Source organism: Quercus robur, chromosome 11 (genome assembly GCF_932294415.1).
Source record: "Quercus robur chromosome 11, dhQueRobu3.1, whole genome shotgun sequence".
Classification (NCBI taxonomy): Eukaryota; Viridiplantae; Streptophyta; class Magnoliopsida; order Fagales; family Fagaceae; genus Quercus; species Quercus robur.
Window position 1 is genome coordinate 1,672,844 of NC_065544.1, and position 13,174 is coordinate 1,686,017.

The window sequence follows — 13,174 nt, forward strand, 5'->3', positions numbered from 1 at the left end:
CACGGTACTATTCACACATTTAAAAATTATTTTACTATAATATTTTTAATTTTTAATTTTTAATTTTCAATTTTTAATAATAAGCTGTATTCAAATAGTCCTCAAAGACAGTGAATTTTTTATCTTCTTGTGCTATGCCGACATCTGAATCCAGCAGCTTCAACATATTCCTTGCTTTTGTAAATTATTAAGGCTTAAGATAAAAGGAGTTTTCCCTGAAAAAAAAAATTAGAGAGAGAGAGAGCCGACTATTAAGACCACATGCGCATCTAGTGCTTGGCTTGAAAGCAAGTAACCTCATCATAACTAATGTTCAAGATAAGCACTAAGAAAACTCTCAAAAGGAATTAAAAATTGTTCAATCACTCTTGACATGACAACTTCTTTACAAAACAATAATTTTTTTTTCTTCCTTCCCATTTTGAGTAAATCGCTTAACTTCTATTTAGCTGTTTACATACGCTCCAATGAAAAGACAATGTTGGTCATCTACCAATAAGTGCATGTAAAAATTCGGTTCTAGAATAAACATGCCTCTTTTATTCTTTTTTTTTTTTTTTTACCTTTTTTTTTTTATTACCACTTATATTAAGTGAGTTGGTACTTCTTCAAGACTTGAAGGCTTAAAGGATTTATAAACCTAGATCTGAGTGGTATCGATACTGGAGTGGGAAGGAATGGAATTATACCATCAATTGTAAAAAATATATAAAAATAAAAAATAAAAAAGCCTCTTTTTTTTTTTTTTTTTAATGTAATAGCAGATTCAATTCCCGTAAAGAATGTAATATATATCATGGTAAATAATAGGGTAAAAAGATGACTGATAATAAACCTTTCACCACTGGCCCAAAATAAAATAATAAAATCATTGGCAAGCACAACTGCACAAGTTCTAGAGTTTTGATGTGGTCCATGAACAAAGAAAGGTCTCTCTATCAAGTACACCTTCATAGACGATACATAGATGTTTGTGACTTTGTCTTGAGTACCTTAATTCTATAAATGGATGATCATATAATAGTGGTCCATACACCATCTGATTTTTTGGGAAATTTTTTATTTGAAGTCCATTTCAGCACGTTATAGGTATTAATTGGGCTGCAAGTATTGAAGTCTAACTAATTAGGTATTTCATTTTGACCCAAGTCATTTTCTGAACTCGATTGATCGAGTCTAGGATTTTATTATTCAAGACATTCAAAAATTCAAGTAACTCGATCAGTTAGAGGACATTCTACATGTAAAAATAATCTGAATAGATCAATAAAAAATAAAAATAAAAATTGAGAATGTGATTCAAATTACTTTCTTTAAAAGCCTAAACTCATCAACAAAATCAAGCCAGAATCCATGTATACAAATGACAAACCCATTATCTACCCAATCGCCCTCATCCCCAGGGAGATTTGATCAATCATGCTGAAACACCACCTCCAAACTGTCATAACTCATAAGCACTGACTCGATGGGTTTGTGATTTAGGTACTCGAGTTTTGGATCAAGTTCGTTGATGAGTTTGAGGATGGTAAGTTGAGATCAATTCTCAATTTTCTTTGCAATGTTAGTATTTTCCATTTATTAATCAACGGCAAAAGCGGTTCTCAAACATTTAAAAAAGTATAAGGACTAAAATTAAATAAGCAAAATGCATTTTTTATATCTATATTTTGGGAGTGTTTTGTTTTGGTCTTTTGTGTTTCATTTTGTAAAATTAAAGACACGAAGACCAAAATGTAAACCCCTCCAAAATGTAGAAACTATGAATGTATTTTCACACATGAAATAATTAAATATATAAGCGATTTTAAAGGGCCTTTTAGAATTTCTTCCTCACCAAGAAAACCCAAAAAGTACCCAAATTAATTTTTCTTTCCACCTAAATAGCTTTCCAAGCCACAATAGGAATTTTGGGAAATTCGCCAATAATCTCCACCTTAACTCAAAAATCCATCAAATAGTTTTCTTTCTTTTTGGGGTAGCTTCACCTTAGTCAAAGCAAAATTTTCTTGAACAAAATAATTGTCACTTCCATAGTTTAAGCCATACTTATTCACACTTTGAATAAAATGGAATGCCAACTTGTACCAATATAATCTTCTCTCAAACTCTACTGGTACCGACCACCAATCTAATCATGGTCTAACTTGTACCAAATATAATCTTCACACAATAAATCATTCACTAAGTGTGTGTTTAGCATTACTTTTTTTTGCTGAAAATAAGCTAAAGTGTACTTATTCTTTAAAAATGTGAAGTTTTAAAAATTGTACTATAATGCCAAACGAGGTGTAAATCAATAAAACTCTAATACCATTTACTGGGTCCTAATTTAATATTCTTTAACAACAAATATACTTTCTTCCGCTCCAAAAAATAGTATTTTCTTTCATAACAACGAAACCGAAAAAGTAACCAAAAAACAATTAAAAAAAAATTCCCTTTCTTTCCAAGTAAAATAAAAAGACTTGTCTAACTCAACCATTGTTAGTAAGTAAAAGAAAAGAAAAAAGAATATTTTGCTTTGATGATCCACCAAAAGTGTCGAATTTGTGAAAGCTTATGAAGGACAAAAAATATATATAAAAAGAGAGTTCAGTTCACAGCAAAGGCAATGCCGGTGGTTACTCCTTAGCATTATTTAAGTAATACCTAAAAATATATCTGGGGTCGGCAGGTGGTAGAGTTGTAAATATAGAGAACTACAAGGGTGTTTCGCAAGAAAGTACAGAGAGTGAACACGAAGATCACGTGGTGTAAAAAGAAAAGAGAAGGTCAGTAGTAGTCATCAAACCCGTGATACCCCAAGTTGTACTGTGTCTTCAAAAAATTCAAACACACACTTAGAAAAAGCTTTACCACATGCGACAAAGCAGGGGACCACACGACCAAACCAAACCCATATTTGAAAAACAAAAAAAAAAAAAAAACTACCCAAGACGTCAAGATCACGAGGAAAATGTACCTATCTCTTCCAGCCAATCGCCTTTCGCCACGTTTTATTTATAATTTTCGTGTGGAGTTGTGCCGTGCATGTGCGACCTAGCTACTAGCTAGCTGTAGCCGCCTACCCTTAACCTATAATAGCTACACCTCTCTCTCTCTCTCTCTCTCCGCGTTTTTCACACGGGATTTCCATCATGTCCCTTTATTATTCACTTTTTTTTTTCTTTTCTTTTTTTTTAATAAATGTTAATGAATGGTTTAAGGATGTCGGTTTAAGATATATATTTTTAAAAATTTTTCATTAAAAAAATTAATTTTTTTATATTTCTAACCAAACCGGTATCAAATTTTTTATAAAATTATTTGTTAACGAAAACAACAATTTTGGAGTCTGTTTGAATACTGCTTATTTTGTTGTAATTGAAAACTTATTACTGAAAGTATTATAAATTAAGGGAAATAGTACAACGGAGCCTATGAATAGTATCAAAAAGTATAGTAGAACTATGAATAGTAGCAAAAATAAATTGAATAGTAAAATAATTATAATTTTTCATTAGTATCCAAACACACAATTTATGTCTTTTTTTTTTTGCAGCTTCATAGGCTATGGAGTTAGCTTCTTGTGGGGCTAATTTTATGTCTTTTTCTTTCATTTTTCTATTTTTTTTATCAAGTGGGACCACACAATGCTTGTCAATATTTGCCTATTAACATTTGTCCTAGCAGTACTAATTAACATTATAATTTTTTTATTAATTTTTGTTCGCGTATTTTGACACAACTTATATTTTTTAACCTATAATTAGGTTACATTATTTACACCTTAGGTTATTATTAATATTTAATTAAAAGTAATTCAATCACCACTATTCATGTATTTAAATTACATCTAAATAGATTCTCAAAAAAAAAAATTACATCTAAATATGTAAACAAATATGTGGTCCTGAACTCTTTGTAACTATTTATACGTTAATACGTTGAGATTGGATGTTCTTTTCTAGATGTATGAGCTGTATAATGAGAGTAATGTTTTCCATATCTTGAATCTCCTATAAGAACAATGCTCGGACCACATAAATTTGCATAAATTTTTGTGCCGTGAGTTCTAAGTAGTAAAGGCGTGTTTCCACATGAAACTATTATCACACTTTTACAACTCACGATTTGACACATATCAAGTTGGGACAAAAGTTGCGCAACTTTAGGTGATCCTAGCATTACTGTAATAGCATATATATATTATATATGATTTATTCACAACGTTTTTTTTCCATACAATGCCAAATACTAGCTGTACCATACAATGACAAATACTAGCTGTAAGCCTGTAACTAGCATGATGATATATATATATATATATATATATATTGGATAAACATAATGTTCATAAAAATAATAATAATAATAATAATTGGATAAGCATAATGAGAAGTTGACTTTTAATATTTAATATTGATAATTTAACCTCTCTCAAAAAATAAATTGATAATTTAACCCTTTTTTTGGGTCATAAAATAAGGTATAAAAACAAAGTCAAGTTTAACAAAGAACATATTCGCGCGGTCTTGTTTTATTTGTTCACTAATGAAACAGTTGATTGTGTGGTCTAAATGTGATCAAGTACAGTTGTCGTAGTAAGGAGGAGCACCAAAAAAATCATTCTCCTATTCTTAAGTCAGCTTGAGAGGTTATTGGTTCTCTCGATAATAATGAAATTCTTCTTATTGTGAGTATTCTTTAGTTTCAAACTTTCAATTGCGTTTACGTTATAAAATGAGAAAAGAGAATAGTTACTCAAATTTTCTATAATTTGAATTAAAGTGGGGCTAAGATCTTAGCCTATCATCTTGAATATTGGGATTTTTTTTTTTTGGGTCATCCATTTTTACTTCTCAATTCCACCCCGCTCGAGTCCTAATGTCCAAACATAGGATTTGTAAGTGGCATGGATCTTCCCTATTTGAGTCAATGTTCGAGTTGCTGTTATCTTCGTGAAAAATGTTAATCAATACCCTTAAGACATTAATTTATGAGCTATTTTTAGAAATATTTTATTAGGAGAATAGTAAAACAATAAATATTGTTAACAGTTTTTTATATTTTCCGCGAAAGTAATGTTAAAACTTTCTTATTATGGTTTATAAATAATTGCTGTAAGGGCATCCGATAATATGACTCTATCTCTATATCTATTATCTTACGGGATGTCATGAAATATTTATTATTCATTTCAAAATTCTAATATAATACAATTCATGTTTCTTTTTCTTTTCTTTTTTTAGTTAAAATTAAGAAGAATAGTTTAAGATTTTTTTTTTTTAATTTAAGGAAAAATAATAATATAATAAATAAAGTCCTCTTGAAAATTTTATATTATTTTTATTTTAAACACCCCCCTTATTAAAAGGTTCGATGTTTAATAAGAGGAAACAAAGAAAATGAGATGAAAGGGGGGTATCGTTCAACTTGGATTTATAAAGTTCTTTTTTTAATAAACCCGGCAAGATTATCAAATCACAATAAATATATATATATATATATATATATATATATATATATATATAAATAGAAACATGTGTTTTACTATCCCAAGAAACAAAAAGAAAGAAAAAAAGAAAAAGGAAAAGAAAAAAGAGTATTAGCATGTGCAATTGTGGATGTCCAATCCAACCATGACCCATGATCCATGATCCATGCTTTTATATTTTTTATATTATATGCTTTTGTTGGCCTTTCCCTTTGGGGGTATGGGAAATAAACACGCGGAGTTTCAATCAACAAACCTTTTTACGGTTTTAAAACTCGTTTCAGCTTTTCATTGGTGGTCAAGACGTGCACTTGCCGCATCTCTTTTATTTCTTTATTTATTATATTACATGCTCAGACTTTTTTTTTAAAAAAAATTTAATTTATAACATCTACTTTTAATAATAATCTTTTATCATCAAATTAAGATATCGATTAATTTTTAATATAAATAAAAATTAAATTCAAAACTTTTTATCCGACCATCAAAAAATTAACTAATTAAACCCACTAGAACCCAAAACTTATAAACGTAAAATCAGAAAGAAAAAGAAAAACAAAGACATGTGGGTGTGGAGCCCACTTTGGTCGTATTGCTAACCTGCAGGACGGCACGTAACGACGTTATTCTTAACGCCATAGACTCCCAATCCAATTATGACCATTTACTAAACTATCCCGTTCCCGTTCAACACGCTATCTTTTGCTTCATCCCTCTACCTTTCTGCTGTTTTTGTTTTTACTACTATTGGCAGCTGCCCATGTGGGTATTGTGCTGTGGTCTGGTCTACTAGGGTCTTGTATTTTTCTGTGCATTGGATTTTATTAACAATTTAACATCACCCAATTCTTAACAATAAATTGACAAATATTTCTTGATTTTTTTTAAGGAACTTGTAAATTTTTTTTTTTTGGTAATTGATTATAATAAAAATAATAGTATAAATTATGAGTTCACATAAAAGGTTGTTGTTCCAATTAAAATTTTACATTGTTGTCAAATTGGAGTACTTAGTGTGCATTTAGCATTGGAATATAACTGATTTTTTTTTTTTTTTCAAATAATATATGTAGGGACACGATTTTCGTTAACCCGGTCCTGGACGATTAGGCCCTGGTTCAAGAAGTCCCACACAATGAAGTTTGTAGAGTATGGGCTGAAGAACTCGGTTCCAGTTGGCTCAGACGGTTCGTTGCATGTCCTTAGTGGATGTAGAAACATAAATCAAGAAAATGGATGTGAAAGTGGAAGTTTTATTCATGGACATGCTTTCATACAATGACTTCTTGCGTTTCTCTCGTCTTCCTTTGCTTTTTCCTCTTTCCGTCTCCCCTTTTCTGGGGGACTCTTACATATGATATAGGCCCCTTTTTATCATCTGGGCCCTACACTTGTTGATAAAAATTTAGAAAAAGTTTATCATCTGGGCCCCAATCCAATAGCTAATCTATATATATATATATATATATATATATATTAATATATAAAGTTTAGAGGAAATATATATATATATATATATATATATACATGGCGCAAAATTGGACTTCAATTGTAGAATCTAATTGGATTTTCTCTAAACTTTATATATTAATATATATAGATTAGCTATTGGAAATAAATAATTCCTAAATGGACACTAATGATAAAATAATAACAATAACATTATTGTTGTCAAATTGGTTCCATTGTAATTAACATAGTTTTACAGATTCCCATAAAAAATATATATTTAGTTTTTTTTTAGAAGAAAAAAATTAATAGAATTAATTGAAGAAAATACATGTACTCATTCTGCATCTATAACTTAAAACCTTTCGTTAAAAAAATAATATTGCAATCATTTTAATTATAATCATTACCAAAATTGATAGAAATTTCCTTTAAATTGGGTTGTATAAGAAAGTTTTTGCAATCCACCATATGTAAACTTAAAATATTTTTCACGCATATTTTTATTCATAATACCTACTTAAAAGTAAGATTGTAAATAAATCAAGCCATTAGATTACTAAGAATTCAAAATTGTTTATTACTTTTATTTCAAACACAAGTCACGCTTGAACTTATCAACAAATTAAATTACATGTTCAATCTTTGATTATTTTATTATCAAACAATTTCAAGTTTGTTCATGAGTTACATAATTAACTCTCTTTTTTTTTCTTTTTTTCTTTTTCCATATAGGGTAAACATCATGACTAATTTTTATTTATTTATTTATTTTTTTACTTATTCACAAATTTATGGTAATAGTTTTTTTTTTTTTTTTTTGAAATTTATGGTAGTAGTTAATAAATAAGCTATAGTTAGAAACTTAATAAAAAATCAATTTATCAAAAATTAATTTACCGAACTTGTATTGTTAAAAAACATATATACTTTTTACTATGAAATTTACTGTTTATATTATCAACAAAAATGCTAATCTAATTTATGAGGAACTTATTTACAAACTTACAATATCTAATATCTAAGTATTTTTTTTATATAAAATTGTTAAAAAAAAAGAACAAAAACAAATGAAGATCCACATAGCAACTATCATAATATTTCCAACGAAAATGTTAAGTATTTAAATCTTCATCCCCCATTGTAACTTTGAATTTTTTTTTAAAGAAATAAAAAAAATGTATATTTTTGTAAATCATTCGTCCATATATGTTTGAATTTGACTCATTTCATAGTAAAGTCTAAATTTAGGTTTGCGCCTAACTTATTTACTAAAAAAAACAACGTAAAACAAAATTTTCAAAGTCGAGGTAAAACAGTTTTTATAAACAACTTGATTCATTTACAACCTTACTTAATAAACATGTGACTTATTTAAAGGATTTAACGAAACATGTGATTTAATATTCACAGATAATCGTATAACCTTCCAAGTAACAAGCCGAAAGAATCTCCAGTCACCACCAACCCGATTTGGAGGAAAACTATTGCCCTAATCTTTTTATAGCGTAGTTTCTAAAAATAAAAAGTTTGAAGGGAAAAAAAAAATAGTAATGTAAATACCAAATACACAAAAGCAAAATCCCCGAATAACCTCTCAAAAAAAAAAAAAAAATCCCCGAATAAAGAGACCAAACATACTGAATCCCACGTGTGAAACAGTAATGTACAGCTGGGGTGGGGCTAATAAGGTAACATCAATCGAAATCTTAAAATACAAAAACCGTGGGCAAAGGCAAGTTGGCATGAAGAACTGACAAAGAAAAATTAAAAAAGGTTGCCGTTTACTGATGCAAAGAACACGTGTTTGAAATAACAAGAATAAAAAGCAAAATAATAAAATAATATAAAATATAATACTAATAATAAAGTGTACTCCTCGAAGGTGCGAGGAACAAGCTTAAAAAGCACCATATATTCCTCGTGCTTTAACTCTCTCAACCAAAATAACCATTACCAAAAATATAATAATACTATATATTATAGCCTCAAGGAGAAGATAGGAAAAGCAGGTACACACATACATATAATACAATAGAGCAGAGAGAGAGAGAGAGAGATAAAATATATGTGTCATAGAGTACAGAGAGAGAGAGCACAAACAACGAGGTGTATTCTGAGTTTGGTTATATATAAATTTTGATCATTCTCTGAACCTTTGAAAGGAGTAACTTTTTTTTTGGGTTTTGGATTTGGGATTGGATTTTGTATCTGGGTCTGTTTGGAAAAGATTCAAAGAAAGATGACGAGCTCGTCGGAGTTTTGTGAGTTTTCAGGGCAAAGGCAAGGGAAGTTGCCGGAAAAGGCAAGCTTTTCTCAGAGGTGTAGCTTGCTGAGTCAGTACCTTAAGGAGAAGGGTTCCTTTGGAGATCTCAGCCTCGGTATGACTTGCAACATCGAATCCAACGGTACGTTTTTTTTTTTTTTTTTTTGGGTTACAGTTTGAATTTCTGGTATTTCGGTTGTGAAAAGAGAGGGAGAGAGGGATTTGAAAGTTTTAATGTTTCATACTGGTCTGGTTTTTTTGGGGATTCTGTTGAAATGAAAATGAAAACGAAACACAATCTTAACTGAAGTCAAATAGTCGTAGTCAGGCTGGGATTTCAGTAGCTTGTTTATGTTTATGATAGGTTTATAGTTTCTTATTTTTCTTTAATTCATTTTTAGTTTATAATTATGGGAGCATAAGTTGAACCCAAATTTCCATTTTGGTATGTGATTCTAAGAAAAACCCAGAACATGGATCTGTAAAAGTTACCTTAAATTTCTTTATTCCAATATCCACAAAAATATCAATATTCCTATTTGATGGTTCAAACTTGTGGGACATGTCCTTGATTTTCTCCTCAAAACACTCAAATCCGATTTTTTTTTTTTTTTTCATAACAAGAAAAATATAAGTAGTTAACGTTTTGTTTCCTCTTTATTCTTTCTAAATGTTCCCTCTCAATATCTGTTGAGAATATCTCTCAACCTATGTCTGTAAAAAGACTTGGTCTTGGGTCTAATTGGATTTTGAAAAGGGCCCTCCTGAAATTGTATTATAAATTAATTCTCCTTGAAACATGGTGGTAGTGATTAGGTTCTTTACTTTTCATAGTTTTTTTTTTTTTTTTTTTTTTTTTTTTTTTTTTTTTTTTTAAGCCAAGGTTTAGAAAATGATTTGTAGAATTGTAACAGGGACACCTGAGATGTACCGTCAATCAGCCTCAACAATGAATTTATTTCCGGTGAATGAGAAATTAAGTGATGTTTCAGGCCAAAGCGAGGCGGCCAATCGGAACCTTCAATCCATTGATCTGTTCCCTCAACCTGCTGGGTTTACTACTCCATTTCCTAAGGAGGAGGTCCCAAAGATTGCTGACTCTAGGTAAGCTCAGTTACTCACTCTCTCTTATGCTTTTTTAACTAGTCTTCATAAATACCCATATCAAGTATGCCCAAAATATAAGTTGGAAATAGGGTATTCTAGTTGTTCTATGGCTTATAATTACATCATCAACCATAGATATGGACTACTTAATGATTTGGGTTGATTAATTGGGGGCACATGGTGTATCATAACTATTTTGCACATGGTGAAGTAGAATAGAAGCTATAGTACACAATCTTGGTACAGAAATATTTGTTTATCTGATTGTAATATGTTTATTATGTTCCAGATTGAACAAGCCTGCCACAGCAGAGCCTGAAAAGGCCCAAATGACAATATTCTATGGTGGACAAGTAATCGTGTTCAACGATTTTCCAGCTGACAAGGCAAAGGAAGTGATGCTATTAGCAAGCAAGGGAACCCCCCAGAGTCACAACACCCCCTTTGCTTCTAATCCGGCTACTAACAACCAGCCTGCCTTTGCTCCTAACTTGGCCAGGAACTCTGCTGAATCCAGCACTTCAATTGCTACTAGCTCTAGCGGCGTTGTTCCTCCAAATTTTGGCAATAAAGTGATTAGCGAATGCGCTCAACCATCTCCTCAACCTCTTGCTGCTGGTAATTTCTTGTGATTGCCTTTGTTTCTTTACCGACAAGCTCGAAAAATAGAATGTTTGGAGCATCATGTTGAATATGTTTGTTGATTAAAGTATGTATTTATTTATTTACTGCAGATTTACCAATTGCAAGGAGAGCTTCACTGCACCGATTCCTGGAGAAGAGAAAAGATAGGTAGGCATTTTGGAACAAAATATTGGAAAACATATTTTTAAAAAAATTCTTATCCCATTTGTTTGTGTAACTTTAGCTGCAGATGTATCAAATAAACTTGTACACTAGGTTCCTAGGTGATTGGAGTGGTCTAGCATTTTTTAATTTTTTTCAGCATCAGCTGTGGGATCAAATTCAAGGCATTCTTGATTATCACTAGAGCAAATTTTGCTAAATTAATTTCTGGAGGGGTTTGGGTAGGTTTAGGTTTTAATATCAGTCTCCCATTCTGAGATTGGTATATTTTTCAACCATTGTATTATTTAATGACCAAAAGTGAAATGAATTAGCAATAAAAAAAAAAAAATTTGTTGATGTTTCTTTGTGCAAGCTGTGGCTACAGTTAGAGAAACTAATTAGTATTCTTATTATATATTTGTTGTTCAATAATTGATCTTTTTTACTTTCACATGGCATTTTTACAGGATCACTGCAAAGGCACCATACCAAATAAACAACCCAGAGGAAGCCCTCCCAACTAAGCCAGCTGAATCCAAGCCATGGCTAGGCCTGGCTGCTCAGCTAAAGCAGTAGTTAATTTTTATATTCAATTTTAGGCATTTTACAATTCAAGCCTGCTTTCCTTCTCTCCTTTTTTTTAGTGGGCTTTTAAAGCCTACTTTATAATATGTTTTCACTTTTAGCTTCGGCTCTAGTGAACCTGCCTTTAGATCTAACTTTCGATGAATCTTAGTGATGTAATTAAATTTGATATGATTATTATCTGAGTTCTGATAATTTTGAATGGATAAATGAACTAATTAATTTTTCAATTGGTGATTCTTTCTCAGTGGATGTGTTTATTATTGTGGTTTAAAATTAAAAGCATAGCTTTATTTGAACGCCAAATGTTCCAACACTACATTATTGGCTGTCCAATGTATATATGTAGTATATACTTTCCAAGATCTCTCATTTTGTGTAAATCCTTTAACCAAACTGATGATTAAAAAAAAAAAAATTGGAGTTTGAAATTCTTTGCAAAGAATATGATTAATCCATGTTTTTTTTTTTTAATCAAATATATTAGCAATATTCTTTAGCACTGTAAACGAGCCAAGTTTTGCCGTAAAGTGCGTGTATGAGCTTAGCTCGTCAATAAAAATCAAATGCTTAAGCTGGGTTCAAACTTGAGACAAGACTAAAAACAATATTTAAATTCGAGCTCGTGAGAATGTCAAAAAGCTTGAGATTGGCTTGATTAATTAGTTGAGCTTAATATTAAGCTTAAACTTAAGCTTAAGTCAAGTTTTTTAGCTAGGAATCCAAAAAAATTGCATTATTAAATGCTTGTATCACCAAAAATCAAATAAACAAAAAAAAAAATTAATGGGTAGTGGTAATTGGTCTCATGTGGACTGTTATTATTAAGATAGGTGTAATGTCATAATAATGAATTTATTTAGTAAATATATATCAACTTATAAACGAGTCTAATCTTGGCATTTTTTATATCAAGCTTTATATTTACGAGCTTGTTCACGAATAATTTTATTTACTTAGGCTCAACTTGTTTATCAAACAAGCTTAAAACAAAGGCTCGAACTTAATTTATTTATAAATAAACGAACATGAACAAATTTTTTATTAATCTGAATTCGAGTTATCTATGAACGACTTCGTTCATTTACCGACCTAATTATTCTTAGTCAAAATCAGACGAGAATGGCTCCCACCACAACGACAACAACAGATATTTGCCATGCTTCTGCTCTCTGAAGTCGAAGTTGGTCCCCATTAATTGATTTGACACCCAAATTTAAAGGACTTGAGACCGCCCACCACCCCCCCCCCCCCCCCTTAACAATTCTTTTTTTTGCTGAATAAGGCCACCCCCTAACAATTTTGTGATATGATATCATTTCTTTACCATAAATGGACTGAAAGGAAAAAAATAAATAAATAAAAAATCTCTTGCAACTGTTATATCAATTCTCTCATTTTATAACAATAACCCAATAAATCACATAGCAAATTAGTAGCTTAATTTTTTTTATAATAATAAATAAACCTATAAATTAAATCACATGCCATAAAATCAT

The 13,174-nt window shown here is 30.5% G+C and overlaps 1 protein-coding gene across 2 annotated transcripts; it reads left to right on the top strand.

The window, feature by feature from the left end:
- The first annotated feature begins 8,859 nt into the window (after positions 1-8,859).
- Positions 8,860-11,905, top strand: LOC126705448 (protein TIFY 10A). 2 transcript variants are annotated; one of them, XM_050404472.1, is made up of 5 exons: positions 8,860-9,336; positions 10,187-10,298; positions 10,591-10,919; positions 11,036-11,093; positions 11,558-11,905. In XM_050404472.1, the coding sequence occupies exons 1-5, from the start codon at positions 9,171-9,173 to the stop codon at positions 11,664-11,666; spliced, it is 774 nt and encodes a 257-aa protein (XP_050260429.1). In that variant the 5' UTR covers positions 8,860-9,170; the 3' UTR covers positions 11,667-11,905. The 2 variants fall into 2 exon arrangements, with proteins under 2 accessions (XP_050260429.1, XP_050260428.1); XM_050404471.1 differs by having other exon boundaries at positions 8,865-9,336; positions 10,109-10,298.
- Positions 11,906-13,174: the final 1,269 nt, after the last annotated feature.